This window comes from Vigna radiata, chromosome 9 (assembly GCF_000741045.1).
Source record: "Vigna radiata var. radiata cultivar VC1973A chromosome 9, Vradiata_ver6, whole genome shotgun sequence".
Taxonomy (NCBI): Eukaryota; Viridiplantae; Streptophyta; class Magnoliopsida; order Fabales; family Fabaceae; genus Vigna; species Vigna radiata.
Genome location: NC_028359.1, coordinates 2352928 through 2371000, shown reverse-complemented (window position 1 = coordinate 2371000; position 18073 = coordinate 2352928). Strand labels below are relative to the sequence as shown.

The 18073-nt window shown below is 29.2% G+C and overlaps 1 protein-coding gene across 2 annotated transcripts; it reads left to right on the top strand.

Annotated features, from left to right (window-relative positions):
• Positions 1–9244: 9244 nt before the first annotated feature.
• Positions 9245–13925, top strand: LOC106773801 (nuclear transcription factor Y subunit A-3). 2 transcript variants are annotated; one of them, XM_014660554.2, is made up of 6 exons: positions 9245–9997; positions 10965–11263; positions 11612–11760; positions 11836–11910; positions 12894–13061; positions 13228–13925. In XM_014660554.2, exons 2-6 carry the CDS (start codon positions 11005–11007, stop codon positions 13630–13632), a joined length of 1056 nt encoding a protein of 351 aa, XP_014516040.1. In that variant the 5' UTR covers positions 9245–9997; positions 10965–11004; the 3' UTR covers positions 13633–13925. The 2 variants fall into 2 exon arrangements, with proteins under 2 accessions (XP_014516040.1, XP_014516041.1); XM_014660555.2 differs by lacking the exon at positions 9245–9997 and adding an exon at positions 10487–10732.
• The last annotated feature ends 4148 nt before the right edge of the window (positions 13926–18073 follow it).

Genomic DNA, 18073 nt, shown 5'->3' with positions numbered 1-18073 from the left:
TGTTGTTTGCCTCTGCAGGACAGTTGTTTCCTGAAGGCCTCCCATATGTTCAGGGCAGTTAAGTCCCTTGAAGGTTTGTTACTGTTTAGGGTGATTAAGTCCCTACAGGTTTGTGGCTGTTAGCCTTTTAATTCCAGCTGCTGCAGGGTAGTGTAGTCCCTGCAGCTCTGTTGTTGTTTGTCTCTGGAGGACAGATGTTTCCTGAAGGCTTGTTGTTGTTTAGGACAGTTAAGTCCCTTGAAGTTTTGTCGTTGTTTAGGGTGATTAAGTTCCTACAGGTTTGTGGCTATGTGGCTATTAGCCTTTTAATTCCAGCCGTTGTAGGATAGTTGTTGTTGTTTGCCCCTGCAGTTTGTTGCTGCAGGTCCTTCATTTGTTCTTGTAATTTGTTGTTCATCAATAGTAGCGAACAACGGAAATGACGACGCACCGATAACATCTTTGAAGACAGATTACATATTTCAAATTGAGTTTATGTATTCCAAGTTTTGTCCATACAATCTGTATCCTTCAACTTGAAAGGGAGTGTTAGAAAATAAATCATATCTCGATATTATTGAGAGAATATATTGTTATTATTACAGGTGATTTGCTATAATAATGTTACATTATTATAGATAATTACAGTAATAATATTTATAATAATGTTACATTATTATTTATTATAAAATAATTACAGTAATAATGTTACATTATTATAGAATATTTATAAAGATAAAATAGTAGAATTATAAGATTCTTCCTCTTGTATATATTTCTCATATTTTATATATATTTTTCATATTTTATTCAAAATTAATAAGAGATTTACAAAGTTGTCTCAAAGATAGCTTTAATCATTTGAGTGTGAAGTTGGAATTGACTTTTTTTTTTTTTTCTTTAGAATTTCCTCTAAGAATAAACCTCTCCTCGAGTATGATAGTATGATGAACTTAATTTAGTGCAGATCACCCTTCCATTATATCATCTTTCTGTAATATAATATATTGTATTGTAACGCAACATATGTTGTACACTGTATATTTTTTAATTTATCTCATGAAACATAAGTTGCTATTGTCTTCCATTAAATATAAATAGTAAAGATAACCAACATTGTATAATAAGGAAATGAAAAGGACAAGCACCTTCGAAAAATAAATTTAAAATATCGTTACAGTTTTGCTAATATATCATACTTTTTTGGTAACCATCAAAACTAGTATTAAATATCAATATAGGACATCATGATTAGCTGCCAACCCTTATGGATAGTCTTTTTTAATTTTATTTTGTAAGACATGACAAAGTTACGTCCTTGCTGATAATCTAATTTTATGTTCATTACATGTTGTGTTTGGTACTATATAGCATATATTATGTTTTGATTGGAACTTAGATATTCAAATTGATAAAATATGTAGCATCTCACTTTTTAAATTAGATATGGAGAGAAGCTTGTGTTTATACAACGAAAAATATATTTTTAAACTTAAATTAGTGACTATGATCACAATGCAGTGCAGCCTGAGCAAGTTTGACTCTACATGATTTAATCTTTGAAGTAAAATATTATACATTTTTTTTATAATGATACTCAATAATATTAAATTTGTTTTCTATTTTCATATTCACTTTTACTAATATTTGTCCGAATATTTATTTAATAACTTATACAAAAATTAAAAATAAACTATATATGATATCACCAAAAATCTAAATAGTTTTTCTCTTCTATTAGTGATTGAAAATAATATAATAATATACATCTTCCCTACCAAGTAATTGAAAAAAAAAATAACGTACATTTAAAATTAGTACCAAACCAATTAAATGTATTTTAAAAATTAAAAAAATAGAACTTGCATATATATATATATATATATATATATATATATATATATATATATATATATATATATATANATATATATATATATATATATATATATATATATATATATATATATATATATATATATAGACACACACACGTAATGCATTACCAACGTTTATTAATATATTATACATACACGTAATAAATGGATAATAAAAAAAATAAGAACAAAGTGATGCGTTGAATTCCTCTTTATTGTTTCGGAATTTTTTATATAGATTTTCCAATCTTTCGATTAATAAATATAACGAGTCGATATACCTAATATAACTATTATACTTATCAAATTTTATGTTATGATTGATTAATCATCAGCATACATAAAGATTATAGGGGTACATGGTTATCAAAATAAATGTATTTATCATCACAATGAAAAATATATATAAAAAGTATTGTCATAAAATGTCATAGTTCTTAGTCATCTTTAATGTATAATATAAGTGTCACGTGATACAATTAGAACATACATTATTGGGTACATTTACTCCATAAAAATATTTCAAATTTTTAACACTTTTTAATATATAAGTGATAACATTCAGTGAAGTCACAATATTTCATTTACATCAATTATAAATGTGTTAAATAAAAAATCAAGGATTATCATAAAAGGTCACATATATATCATAAGAATATCACATTATCTGTGAAGGTGAATCCAACAAGATGATCCACTCATAAATGTCACCCATACAAAACAAGTATCATAGTGAAAATTCTTATAATATACATATTATACATTTTACATTATATATATATATATATATATATATATATATATATATAATTAATCACATCTTATCATATCATGAATAATATATAATTAAATGTTAACTATTTTGTGATAAGTATATTGATTCGTTACGAATAGTAAATAAAAAATTTAATTATTATTTTTTAAAAGAATTTAGGTTTGTTTATCTAATTATGTTAATTTATAAATTATAATTTTGATATAAGTCATTGTTGAAAACATTATGAATTAAAATAGATTGCAAGAAATTCAACAATTGTAAAGTGTTTTGGTAAAAATTTCATTAGGGTTAGATTTCAATAATCAAATAATGTAAATATTTTATACAATTTATCCCTATTTCATTTAAACATTCATATAAAAAAAAAAAAAACTCACAAGCTCTAATTCCTTAAGAACAAGATCTAAATCAAGAGGCTAAACTATTAATTCCTTAATTCATTTAATATTAAATTTGCATTAAGTTCAGATATTAGAATGACTAAGAAAAATTAGAACTATTCTTATAACCGATTCACTTGGTTGTTTTATCTATGTCTATGTTCCAAATCACTTTCCAATGACTAGAATCATTCATATGCATGAAAATTCCAAACTTAAACACTGAATTTAAGATAAAGCATATGAACAAATAAAGATTCAATAACACAAGAACGTTTACAACAATTTGAGTACATTGCATCCAATCCTAATGAAAATTGAGTTTAATTACTCCTATAGTTATCTAGAGCATACGAGTTTGATGCAAATTGATGGAAGAACGATGTCTTGATGCCTTAGATGAGTCTCTGACCAATTCATTGAGTTTCTTAGTGTTTTCACAACCAGAACTACCTTATTTTCTTTCTTTCTTTCTCAACTAAATAACCACCTACATAAATTGGCATTTTGCTGGGCAAAACAAACATTCATTCGCTGAAAAAAAAAATCAAATGTTTCACTATTGACTTATCATTCTTGCTGAGCGAGACAATATACTCGTTGAGCGAGTATCATTCTTTTTAGATAAGTAAATAAGTTGTGCTTGAGTGAGAAGATCCTGACAGCAAATTCTCATTCTTATCAATTATTCATTTTTGTTAACTCATTGGCAAGCATACGAAATCGTTCAAGTAATATAAAATGATAAGACCAAATATCGTTTTCCCAAGAGACTCATGTAACACTAGTTAATTGCACGATTAACAACTCATTTAGACTCAAGAACAACATATCAAACGACAAACAAGTGCAAAGAGATTACAAATAATTACAAGGTTGGACTTTGGTATTGAAGGCACTTAGAAATGGAAAAGACTAGAAATGGTATGAAATGACAATGTTAAGGTTAATTTTCACCAATTCACTCTTGTGTATACCCAATTCCATCTCCTCTCCATCAATTTACTATAGTCAATCCACAAAATTACTCTAGCTCTAATCCCTTAGGTGAAAAAGCCTAGCTTTTACCTATTAACTATCAATCCCTTGATTAATTAACAAGCAAAACCCACATTAAGAACTAGGATCTAAGACAACATGTGAGTCATCTTCCATCCCTAGAATCAATGAACCACAAGGACTCTTGTTTCAGTTATGGGTTTCATCTTATGTTCCCATAACCCTTGAAACCCCAAAATCAAGTCATGAATGTTCCCATTACATGCAAACTTTAAGATTAGAAACAAGAATACTAGAAATTGATAGAAAAGACATACATGTATTCGAATCAATCATCCATTACATAAGAATTCATAGGTTACATCTAACCCTAGCAAGATGAATCTGGTTCTCCACTTCCATGGAGAACCATAGAGTTTACAAACATGGAGGATGTGAAGAAGAAGGAGACCCAAAGGAAGAAGAGGAGATGTTCCCATAAGCTTCTCGTACCCTCCATGAGCTCCAACCGTGAAATCGCACCTCCAAATAACCAAAGACCCAAAGCTCTTCGCGTTTCCGAGTTAAATAGAGCAAATATGTCATGTCAGAAAAATGGCCCTCAAGTGCCCCTAAAGAGTGGGTGCACGGGCGCACGTCAATCGTGGTCATGGAAAAAGGGTGCCTGAGCGCGATTCTGCTGCACTGCTTCTTTTTCTCGTTTTTGTGCAAATTTGCTTGCTTTTGTGACTGGTTCAGTTCTTTACATTGTTGAAGATTCTTCCAAGCACATTATGAGCTACAAAATAAAGGGATTATAGATAAAATTACATCAAAGTAGCCCAAAACACAATTAATAAAACTAAGATAAAAGAGAGGATTAAACAAGTTACAAGCTAGAAAAAAGTTGATTTTTCTACAAAAATGATGCTTAGATAATAGTAAGAATTAGCATCATCACTTTTCCTACACAATAATCTAAAAATGACTAACTAACCTAAAACAATAATAAGAGAATAAAATTTTCATCTTCCTATGAAGAGAACACATAAATCGTGAATAAATACAGATTTAAGGATAAAAATAAGCATGAATAATAAGTATTTTTCACACTTATAATTAAATTTATATATAAAATGCACAAAATATAACCATCATTTCTTAAGTGAGGTATTGTTTGAGAAACTTAGTATTTCATTAATGAGGAAAATTAATATGACTTTAATGATACTATGTTGTTTGAGCGATATTTCTCAAAAGCTCATTTTATTTTTTCCACACTTAAGCATTCTTTACTTATCATCTACATAACGCCTAAGCAACATATACTTATTGGATATCTTTCATCAAGTTTTATAGCCTCTACCACACCATTCTACAATGTTTAAGTGACCAACTTGTCACTTGAAGTGTCCATGACTCATGTAATTTTTGAAATGCACATTATCATCGAAGTTGTTTGATTGGCCAATACAACACTCGAGTGATATTCTTCTAGTAGAAAAAAAAAAGAGTTTCTTTATTCTCTATTGTTCAAACTATAAATTGTTGCTTAAACTACACATTATTGATGAAACATGTACGTTATTGCTTCAGTACTAATAATCAATTTATGTTATTATTACACATTATACATTACTGGAACAATACTGTTGAAACAATTATGGGAGATAATTCACTCACTCATTCATTCATTCATATTTTCTTTGTCAAATGAGGTACATTTATATAAGCAATATTAACCGCTTATACTCAAAAATAGGAAACAACTTAAAAACAAAAAACAACTTTAAATATTTAAAATTTATTCCTAAATAAGTGCAACAATAATTTAAATTCAAATTCTATCTTCAACAAATACTCAATATAAGAATGAACAAACATCTTCAAACAATACATAAAATCATAAAATCCTCAATCTATATGCATTTTTTTAAAAAATACACTATCATATTGTTTTGAGTTCTTAATCATTTCACAACATATACTTTTTATTATATTAAAAATATATTTATCCTATCTTGGATAAACAAAGTATATTCTTATCCATCTTAAATAGAAAAATAATAATAGGATAATACATTCACGTGACACATTATATAATGATAAAATATCATTAAAAAAATAATTTATTTATATTTTAAATTTTTTTAAAAAATAAATAATTTATATATGTCCATGTAACATCTCAATAAATATATATAACATAAGTTACACTTCATTGCTTGGAGTTAACATGAATAATAAGTGAGAACAGTGAAGAATAAGCTTAGAGTATAAAATATATTTGAAGTTTTAAAACTGTACAATTGGAATATATAGAGTACAATGTTTACAAAATGGACCGAACGGTCTAGAATACGGTTCGTTGACCTAACAGCCAACATAAAGGGGTTCCTATACAGAACATCTACAAAATATAAGACAAAGAGAAACAACTACACTAAGGACCGGACGATCCTGCATAACTCTCGGGCACGGCTTCCACGGCATCTTCCAGAGTGGCTTCTAAGGTATCCTCCAAGGTACCCTCTACTCACACCCAAAAGGATGATCATTGTAGCAAAGAGAATAACCGGACGACAACATAGATAAAGACAGAACAGATAAGGGTAAGCTTATGTAAATTTAATTTATCATTTCGTCATACAAGTAAACATACAGACTCAAACCAGTCAATCATGCAAGTATACAATTTCAATACAAGCATACTATATTCCTTAAATCATAACCGACCACTAAGACACTGTCCGGACGGTATGAATATGTAGCTCGGTCGTCCCTAGCACCCGGTGTGGTGTAGTAACTGTATTTCCTTATCAGCTGCCACCCGGGGTTAGTCCTCAAACGGTTATCTATTCATATAACCGCGGACCTCTTGCCATTCTCACACATGAGTGACCTTTCTCTACCTGAGAAAGCGTCCTCACGGAATATCAGGATCAGGACGACACCTGAGTCATTCCCACGTTCATACTTTACCAATCATCACAAATTCATGAGTTATTCCGCCAGTGGAATTCTCTTACTTAGTCAAATTCAACCAATGTTCATTATTACTTCCAAGCTGTTAGGGTGTTGAGAGAAGTACCAAATACCCAATACCGAATCATAACTAATAGTGACCGAACGGTTTAATCGAAAGGGGAAGCTGAGTTTCAAGAATTCAAGTATGTGGTCGGACGGTCATATCAAAGATAAGACTGAATAACAGAAGAATGTCAATTGGTTGATAGGATGGTTTGACAAAGGATGGGACCATAACTTAAGGATTTACTATAAATGATAGTCATCCGAACGGTTTGGCAAGAATGTCATTAAATAGGCATTAAAATGGTCGAAGGTTGGTCTATGACCAAACACTCATCAGACCGGACGAATTGAGAATGAAGGAACTCTTTAGGGGAGTAAAAGACTTTAGTCAAGCAAACTGAATGCATCAATAATTAAAAGTTCACTAGACCGTTCAGTCATTAAGTGACCGGACGGTGTCAAAGGAAGAATATTAGATTTGCAAGTTTTATAATTTAAGTGTCAGCCTAAAGCCGAACACTTGGAAAGCCAAACGCTTGGTTTATGACCAGCATTCTTAAATATATGTCAATAAAATAATTGAAGGAAATCAACTAAGTTTAGTAAACACACTAGGCCGATCAGTCCGAACAGACCGAACGGAAAAATGAGGACCGAACGGTCCTAATGACCTTCGATCTCAGATTCATATTTTCTCTAAGTTTCATACATACTCATATCAGTGCAAAACTCATAGTTTTATACTTATCACCCAACTCATACAACAACATACCATATTTCAATCATAATAAATCAAACATACATTAAATCATGCATACATTCAAACCATACAGAGAAATTAAAATTAAACTTTATAAGCTTCCCTTACCTCTAATTCCAGCTAAGTCTTGAGAGTAGGTTGGTAGGAACTATCTCTTCTAAGGTTTCCAAAATCAGATTCAAACTAGAAACCGGACGGTTCAAGCGAGAGAGGAGACCACCAAAAATCTTCAGGCCAAATATTATTTTTCTAGATAAAAATATGTTTAAACTCTTCTTAATGCTTACAACAAAAGTTCTATCAAATTCATATAAATATACATAAATTAAACACTGTATCAATATATTTCCTTATACAAGTCATTAAAAAAGTTAAAATTATACTAAAATATATTTACTTACCAAAGTCAAAAGTATATTTAATCTTCAAACTCTTTAAATATATAACATAATATCATAAAAATAATTATTTTTTTAACTTAAAAAGAGTGTTCAAACTGTGTTTGAAAGAGATGCAGTTTTAAAATAAAACAAGAATCAATGTGTACTTTTTATTTATAAACTTTTAAATTAGTAATAATTTCTAATTTATCAAATTAAATTTTTTTAATCCGTTGGAACGTTTTCACAGTCTTCTCAATAACTTTGATAATCATCTCAAAATTAAATTCTAGCAATAAAGAAAAAGAAGAAAGTCCAAGAAGAGATATATGGATGTATCTATCGTTTTTGAACAAACAAATTTTATTAAAAAAATAATTATTATTATTTAATTCAATTTATGTACTTTTTAATCTTAAATATAAGAACAAGAATGCACAACCAGGTAACAATAATAAGAAAAATAGACTTCATGTCAAACAGATTTAATTCATTTTTATTTTAGTTTTTGAAACTATAAACACAATTTACTATAGTCTCCAATTCTATAAATATTGATTTTAACACTTGATATATAGAAAATGTTTTACTCTACTCATTGTTTTTATTTTCATCTGGCGTGACTCTTTTAAAAAAATAACAAATTTTACTGATAAAAAATATTCTTAATTTTTTATGTTGTTATTTTTATTTCTTGATAACATAAGATCAAGCATAAATATATAAATATGTTAAACAATTAACTTAAAAATAAAGTGAATTTACAGTGATGTCATTTTAAAATTAATTTTTATAAATTTGATTTAAAGTTTAAAGTTTAGATTTTAAGACTGTATTATCATATTCATTCAAAATATGTTTTTTTTTTTCATATTATTACGAATATCTAGTTTAGAGAAGTGAATTAAAGATTTCAGTTGCTTAATAGTCCAATTCTAAATAAAATAATAGCAATAAAAAGTTTTGAAAATGAGAAATACTAAAAGAGTAGTTAATGTTATATCTCTTCTTCTTCTTCCATTGATCCCTGTAAAAGAGGTAATAAATATTCAGTATCAATTGATGAAAATCCATGAAAGATAAAGAAGAAGGAAAAGACAGTGTAAAAGAAAGAAAGTAAAAGAGAAGCGCGTGAAGAATGAAGGAGGTGGAGTGCTGCATTAAAGAAGAACACAGAAGTCTATGAGTAGGAGGCATCACAGTCTGATATGAAGTTGAAACTTGGAGCCCTAATATTTAAAACCAAACCCCAAATCCCTATGCAAATTTCAACGTACCACTACACGACAATAATCAATTGCAGCCCTTCAATATTTAATTATTACTTTCTAAAACCCTTTTATTCAGATTAGGATGTGATCATATTCACATCGTCATATGTCAATGTCACCATAGAAAAAAGGTTACTTCATAAATGGATTTTATTTCAAGGTACCCTTTTTCTTTTCACCCTTTAACGTTAATGATGATAATAAAATAATATTTTTTGATAATGGAGAATTGAGAAAGCTGGTGCTGTGGCCTGTGGAAGGTGAGTGGTGAGAGAGTACACTTTGAGTCTTGAAGTTGAACTTAATTGACTGTGTTAATGCAGAGATAGAAACATAGATACATATAGATATAGAGAGAGAGAGAGAGACAGAGAGAGTTCATAGTTTTTCAAGCCTGTGGCTTTGTACTTTAAAGAGATCAGATGCAACACAAGCAAAGGGTGATGAAGTGGAGGAGTGTGAGACAATAGTGGGGTACCACTTTCAGTTTCAGCTTCTGTTTCAGATTGAGAGTTTCTTCTTAGCTTTTAAGTACATACATATGTACATGCACAGCTTTTGGTTAGTACCATTTTCTTGTTCCTCTTCACTTTACTGATTTTTCAAGGTGTCTTTCTCTCTTTTTACTATTCCTTCCTGTACATCTGTCTTCATTCTCTTTTTCCATTACTTTATTTATTTATTTTTGAAACATGGTAGTGAATCTGAGGTTGGTCTTAGATAGAGGATTTCTTGTTATGTGTAAGGCAGAGACAGGCTTGTGTTTGCTGATGGATGATACCTTATTGTTGTTTTTGGTAATGACTTTGTTTCTTGTTTCTGTGAATATTCTGGGAATTAACCATTTATGAAGAAGCTTTTCAATTTTGGTATGCTTTTTATGCTGTTAAAAGTCTTCAAAAGAAACAGTTCCTTTTCTTCCCACTCCTCTCTTTTCTTTTTTCTTTCTTATCTCGGAACGTCCCTATATTTTTTTTCTTTTCCTATATTCATTTAACCGTTCACATGCATTCTATCTGTCTATTTTGTTTTGTTGGATTTCTTTGTGAAGATTGTGAAAATGTGGAAGATTCCTAGACTCATACTTTTTAAAGAAATTTGTTAACTTTCTTATTATTGGTATATCTTTATCAGTGGGTGAAACCCACAAAGGAAACTTCTTGCTTTCGATGACGTACCATACATTGTTAAATCTTTAGGAGTTTCTGCATGGCATTTCATATTGTCCGATTGCTTTGCTTCTAAGTCTGTTTACTGAAAGATGATGTTTTTCTCTTCCCTACATCTTTTTTTCCAGTAAGTGAGTTTATTTTCTGGATACACACATGCCACAAACTGACATGCAAAGATGGCAGTTTTTTCTCATACACAAACCATAAGTTGTTTTAAAATGGTAGCTACTTCAGCCTTTTTACCATGTTTTTTTCTGCATGTATGAATGGAAATGTTCATTGATAGTTGATGTTTATTGGGAAAAGGCCATAGTCCAATCCTGGTTTTTAGATCATAGTTTATTCTCTGTTTGAAGGTAAACACTCTAAACAAGGCTTGATCCATTGAGGAAAACGATGAAGAACTTAAATGAGAAAGCCTCTGGTTCTACCCATTTAACAGCTCCTTATGCTCTTGGATGCTCGTCATGGGGGGCTTCCTCTGAATCTGATGTTCAACAATCATCCATGTCCAGAGGTTTGACCTTGAAAATGGGTGTTCTGCCGCAGCAATGCCATAAGACTAAGCCATTGAATTTTCAATATCAAGATCGAGATTCTTCTTCATCTCAATCAACTGGTCAGTCTTATCCGGAAGTTGGTTCAGCGCAATCAGGTACTTGTAATAAAACTTAGTCTTTTTCTGTTGTATGTCTGATTGTTCTAATCGATTCTTTTTTATTGTTCTATACCCGTATTTCACCCTGCAGTGAAGTAATGAAGAGAACCTGAAACCTTTATAGTAAAGAAAAAAAAATGAAGTAATACCAATTTGTACTTGTGATGTTGCTATTCAACAATGATAGCCATACATGTATTGCATTTTCTTTTTGCTTCCAAAAATTAGAGTTGATCTTAGTCTTTAGATTGTTTAGTGCATGTTTGGTTTAAAGCTCTAGAAGTACTTTTTGTGTTATCAGAAAACACTTTTTGCTCAATGGATGTTGGTAAATACTTGCTGTAGGTCAATTTTCAGTCCAGTGTAGCAATTCTTCTGCTTGTTCGACACTTAACACAACTGGGAGAAAGAGTATAGAAGGTGTAATCAGGTCATCTGTTCGGGGTCAGGATTTTACCTTCCCTCCTTCACAAATGTGTCAAAACCAGCCACATGTAAGTTGATGTATGACTGTATCTCAGTGGACTGATATTGTTTGCAAATCTCTTTTCTTATAATTTGCTTTTCAGGCTCATACTGCATTCCATCTTGCTGAGCCATGCTTTAGTGGCCTACTAGCTTCTCCATATGGCCCACAACCTAATGTAAGATATTGGAATCTATTCATTTTTTTTTCACTATTTTCTTATTCTTGTCAGCATGTCTTCAGCACAGTGAGTTAGAGATTTATCATCCAAACAAATTGATAAAATAACTGTATGAGTATGAGTGGCATCAGGTTATGGTGTATCTGGAAAGTACTTTGTTTAGATCTGGTGTAATGAATTTTTTCACTTTCTAATTGCTCCACTTTGTGATTTCTTATTTTGTTATGCTGTTGACTTAGAAATAGGTTAAAGGTCTTTCGGGAAAGCATGCTGCCCTTATTATTAGCAGTTTTAATTTGATTGGAAGCTTTCTGAGAGACTTTTGGATATATGTTACTATAAGTAGATGCTATTGTGTTTGATTCCTGTATTCCCGTTAATGCCTTCATTATGCATATTTAAATGAATCACCAATAGTGCCTTTATTTTTCTTATTATTATACGTCCTTGAGAATCTTTTCAGCAATCATCTATGCCTAATTAGTTTTTACTATTTGTTGTGCCACTGTTAGCTTGCCAACCTTACAGATTCTCATAGTTCATAAAGTATGCTTATGAAGAATCTTTTTGTTTAAAAATGTTTCTTTGCTCTCCTTTGCACCTCATTTGTTCTTATTCTTTCATCCTTTGTATTATTATTTACTAAAACACTTTTTTATTATGGTGGGGAGCTTGTTTCTTATCTTTGACTCATGGTGTTCTTTATTTTATAGACTTAACAATCTGACATGCATTCTTTACCAGACAGCATGGTTACTCTTTCTAACCTTTATGCTGAGTTGTTGGAAAAAGAAATTGAGCCTTCTATGGATAATCAAGCTTTTGAGTATTTGGATTCTCTTATGACGTGTTGATTCTCTATTTTAATTAAACGACCTAACAAAGTTACATAATGCCTTCAAACTTCCATCATGTTAGTAACACTAAGACATATTATGTGCATTTCTATAATCTGAACCATGCTATCAAAATATGGCCAGATTCATCCTGCTCAACTGATAGGAATGGCTACTGCTAGAATTCCTCTGCCACTTGATCTTAGTGAGGAGCCTATATTTGTGAATGCAAAACAATACCATGCTATTCTGAGGCGCAGACAATACCGGGCAAAACTTGATGCACAGAACAAACTCATCAAAGAACGGAAAGTAAGTGCACTTCTGCATTGTAGAAATGCTGCAAAATCACTCTTTAACACAAGTGTTTGTTAAAACTTAAAAGAGTGATTTTACAGCATTTCTCATACTTCTATTTTGTTTCCTTTTCCTTCTAAGTTCAATTTCTCTCCTTAACATTACCATGTTTGTTTTTCAGCCATATCTTCACGAGTCTCGCCATCTACATGCATTGAAGAGAGCTAGAGGTTCTGGTGGTCGCTTCTTGAATACAAAAAAGCACGAAGAGTCTAAACCAACTTCACATAACCATGACATAGATGTTTCAAGGTGTACTAATTTGAATCTGAGGGGAAACATGTCAGAATCTAAGGCTCGTCTAATGGAGAAGTTGAACTACAGAGATGGTGCCTCCACAGCCACCTGTTCAGATATTTCTAGTGCATCTAATAGTGGTGATCTCTTCCAGCAACATCAACCTGACATTAGATTATGTGTTTACCCTTCTCATATTGGAAGGAACATGCAGGGTTACTCTCCTGATATCAATGGTGGTGGTGGTGGTGGTGGTGCAAACCAGCATCGTCTATCAGTCCTTATGTGACACACCAGTAAGTTATTTTCCAGCATTCTGTTGGAGAAGACAATTGCCTGTGTTCCATAGGGAAGTCATCCTTGGCTCATATATTACTATGTGTATTGGTTGTCCTAGAACATGGCTTTGGACCTTTGCTAGATTTCAATTATCATATATTGTTGCCCTGAAAATGTTTGGGCAGAGAAGCACATTTGACTGACTAGTCACAGCAATGTTTCTTTGTGTTGATGTCACATTAGAAAATTTCATTTTGACTTGTATTTTGATTGTGGTACCTATTTTTCCTTTTTTATGTTGATGTTTTGTTGATTATGATTTTGATTTTTGAGGTAAGAACGTGGCTTGGCTTTTGTTGGTGTCTCTGGTAACATCAATGGTTGTCCTTGTCGTTTGTTGCTTTGGCTTATAGAGAGCCGCCACATCATTTTAGTGGTTTTCAAAGCATCTTTTGTTTTACTAAAGAGAAATGGTATCATGTCATATTTTTACATTCATTTTGCTAAAAGAGTAATGGTACTATGATCATGTAGTGGAGAACTTAATCTGATTTTTTCCTGAAAATTTCATCTCTTGCTGTGTTTTTGAGTGATGAAGATAGCAAATATTGTGTTAGACATTGTTACTCACCACCATGAATGTTGTGTGTTTGTCTGCAAAGATGCATTGGTCATTCAAGCAGAAAATCTGAAAGAAAAAAAGATCTCAATTTTATATAAAGTCAAATTCTGGCAGTCTTATTGTTGTAAAATATTAATTGATTTTGTTGATGAATATTAAATTTTTTGGAAGAATCTGATTGATAATTTCTTGTGGATCTTTTATGTCAATTATATATTTTAATCATAAGACTCGATATCCAATAACTTGTTTAAAGGGGCTTGTTGGTATATATTATTTTCAATTTGTGTATTTTAAATGCATTTATGTTTTTTTCTTCAAAATAGCTCATATAAAAAATTGGGATAAATATGTTTTTAGTTCCTATACTTTAAGGCGATTCTGGTTTTAGTCCCTTTTTCAAACTACAGTACAATTTAGTCTTTAAACTTTAGAAAACTCTGTTTTTAGTCATTTTTACCAAATTTTTTTAACTTTATTTGTTGTTTCAAACGCGTTTCTCAGTTAACATTGAAGCAAAAATGTGTCAAACAGTGTAAACAATCCAAATGCTATAATGTAAGGTGTTTGAAACAGCAAATAAAGTTTAAAAAATTTGGTAAAAGAGATTAAAACCAGAGTTTTCTAAAGTGGAAGGACTAAATTGTACTATAGTTTGAAAGAGAGACTAAAACCAAAATCACGCCAAAGTATAGGGACTAAAAACATATTTAACCCTAAAAATTTCTTTCATCCAATTTATAGATTTTCACATTTTAATTGTTTTTAATTGAATTAGGTTTATTTTTAAATGTTATTTAAATAAATCAATTTATTTTTTTAAATTCGAAATTTTAATTTCTACCGTTTATGAATTATATTATTTAAATAGATGTTTAAGTTACAAATACCAATACAGTCTAGACTGTATCGATAGAGGGAAGGAGAAGAAAAATAGAGAAAAAAAAAGTTTTTTTTTTTTTAATTTCTTATACCATTTTAGTGATATTTAAAATTTTCCAATTTCAAGTAATCAAAATATTTTCTCATAGAAGTTTAATTTACTCTGAATTCTCTATTTAAATAATACTTTTGCCAAAACTGTATATTAAAATGTAAAAAAATTTAAATTACGTTTCACTACGATAATAATAAATATAAACAAACTTATTACATACCATTTGCGATTGAATAAACTACATTTGATCAATTAAATTATTTTTGTTTATAAAATAACCACATTTCAAAAGACTTAGAATCATGACTTGCTAAATGAGGAAAGAAAAGAATAATGTAAGTTTCAAATATTACGTTGATTCTTTACTTGTGCACTCCAATCTTTTGGGATGTGTACTATAAAAGCAAACCAAGAGAAATGTTGGAAAATAAATACTCTTATATATGTTTTTTTACACATTTTTATTAATTTTTTATTGGCTTAAATCCTTAATTGGTCCCATGTTATGAGAGAATTTTCAGTTTAGTACCTGCTTTTAAAAATGTATACATTGGGTGTCCATGTTTTGCAATTTGTGTCAATTTAGTGAATTAATGACACTTCACACAAGTTTGTAACAACAATTGGAAGGTGTCCAAACGTTCAAACACTTGCAATTTTCAAGCCAAATTGATGGTTCAAAGGGACTAAATTGACACAAATTACAAAGTATGGGAACCTAATGTATACACTTTTAAAAGCGGGTACTAAACTGAAAATTCTCTCTTAACATGGAGATCAATTAAGGATTTAAGTCTTTTTTATTTGCATAATAGAAAAACGATAGAATGATATATTTTTATATTCATTTTATATACATAAAAATATAAATATAAAATGGTTATAAAAAATAAAACTTTACATATTTTATTTGAAAAAAATAAAAATAAAAAAAATGGTATGAAATAAGTTTATGTATCAAAACTATAGTCTCTTGTTGAATATTATTGTCAAATATTTTGTATAATTAATAACAAATAATGTTCTATGGGGTGATTTATTGGAATTTAAAAACAAAGTTAAAAAATATGATGATTATTGCATTTCTCAGGAATAATTATAATATACTATTATGTAAGGAAATATTACTCAATTAGGAACTATTTTTGAATGACTTTTAAAATGGTTGTTCTGAATATAAAGTTACTCGTAGTTGACTCGAGTTGTTCTAATTTATCCCTGTTTTTACAATTTATCATCTCGTGATTCTTTGTCTTGATTTTTTTTTAATAGAAAATAAGCAAATTTCAGTAAAAAAAAGGTTAATAGTAGATAAATAGCCATTTTAGCTAAATTACATTTTAATAAAATAACTACCTTGTGGACTTTGAAGAAGTTTATATTTCCTAATATTTAGGAGAAATGAGGATTTTGTATTAGAAAATTAATGTTACAAGGAGACACAATATTTACATAAAGAAAAGCTTAAAAATAAATGATATTTTTAAAGAGATCCTAACACTTAAGCATTTTATTTAAAAAAAATGTAAATAAATTTTTAATTTTTAAACTTTAATAAAATATCATTATCTTAAAATTTGATATGTTTTTATCATAAAATTTAAAAATGAACTATTTATTTTTAAAATGTAAACTCAAAAATATATTAAAGTTTAAAGGCTAAAAATATATAACTCTTAAAAAACTAGTGATACCATTATAAAAAGCAAAGAAATAAAGTGAATTATCCCAAATTAGTAACAATGAAACATAATTCTTATAATATACTTAGAAGAAAAATCAACCCTTAATTTTATTTTTGTCCCATTTTCTTATTATTTATCTTTATGCTATGCTGTGAATATGAATATTTGGTTATTATATGATTATGTCAAAAAATCATAAAAGTTATTAAAAATTGTTGTGTAAATGGAGTCTCAGTAGCTATTGTTCAAAATTCGAATAAATATATTATATGTCTCCACAAAAGATTATTCTAAATTTATCTTACAATAAAAAATATTTTAAAAAGATCAAATTTAAAAGATAAAAATCAAATCAAATTTTATAAACACTATAAAGAACCAAAATTGTAATTAATATTTTAGGTGTTTAAATGTCTTGTATTGTCGGAAAATATTAGCTTAGTCAATTTAAAATTATATTCAGAATAAATTTTCAGATTGTTATTATAATTATAATCAAACTAGTATAAATATACATGTAGTTATTTTGGGTTAAATAAGGATTATTTAAATTAATTTTTAAATGAGGTATGCATCTTCTAGATTCAGAACCATATAAGATTGAGTCATTATTATCACATAATTTATATTTAATAATCAGGTTTTAGTTTTTTAAGATCAGTTTTTAACAATATCTCAATAACAGTGCTATTACATTGAACAGAGACACTCGAATAATTAATACAAATAAATTTTTAATTAAACTTACATTAATTAAATATTTTTTTAACGAGTGTATAATTTTTTTTAAAAAATTAGTTTTATTCCAGAATAGAAGAAACACAAATAAATTTTCGATATTTACGGTGATTTTTCCTCTTTAAGTAATAATCTAATCAGTACTCATTTGAGTAAAATATTTAATTTTATTATTATTAATTTATTACATTACCATTTGTCTTTGAGATTTATGAATGAATTTTTGCTAAAAAATAAATCAATAACAATATTTCGCAGGAACCATAAACACCAGTATTATTACTATGAAATATCCTGCGAATTTCTGCGGCTATTCTTAATTTAAGTAAAACCCAAAAACATAATAAAAAATATTCAAAACCTGAAGGAAAAATACTACAGAAGAGCAAAATGTATTTTACATACCGCGTATATAAATAATTTTGAAAAATGANNANAANNGAANAAGANAAATTTGANNNNANANNNG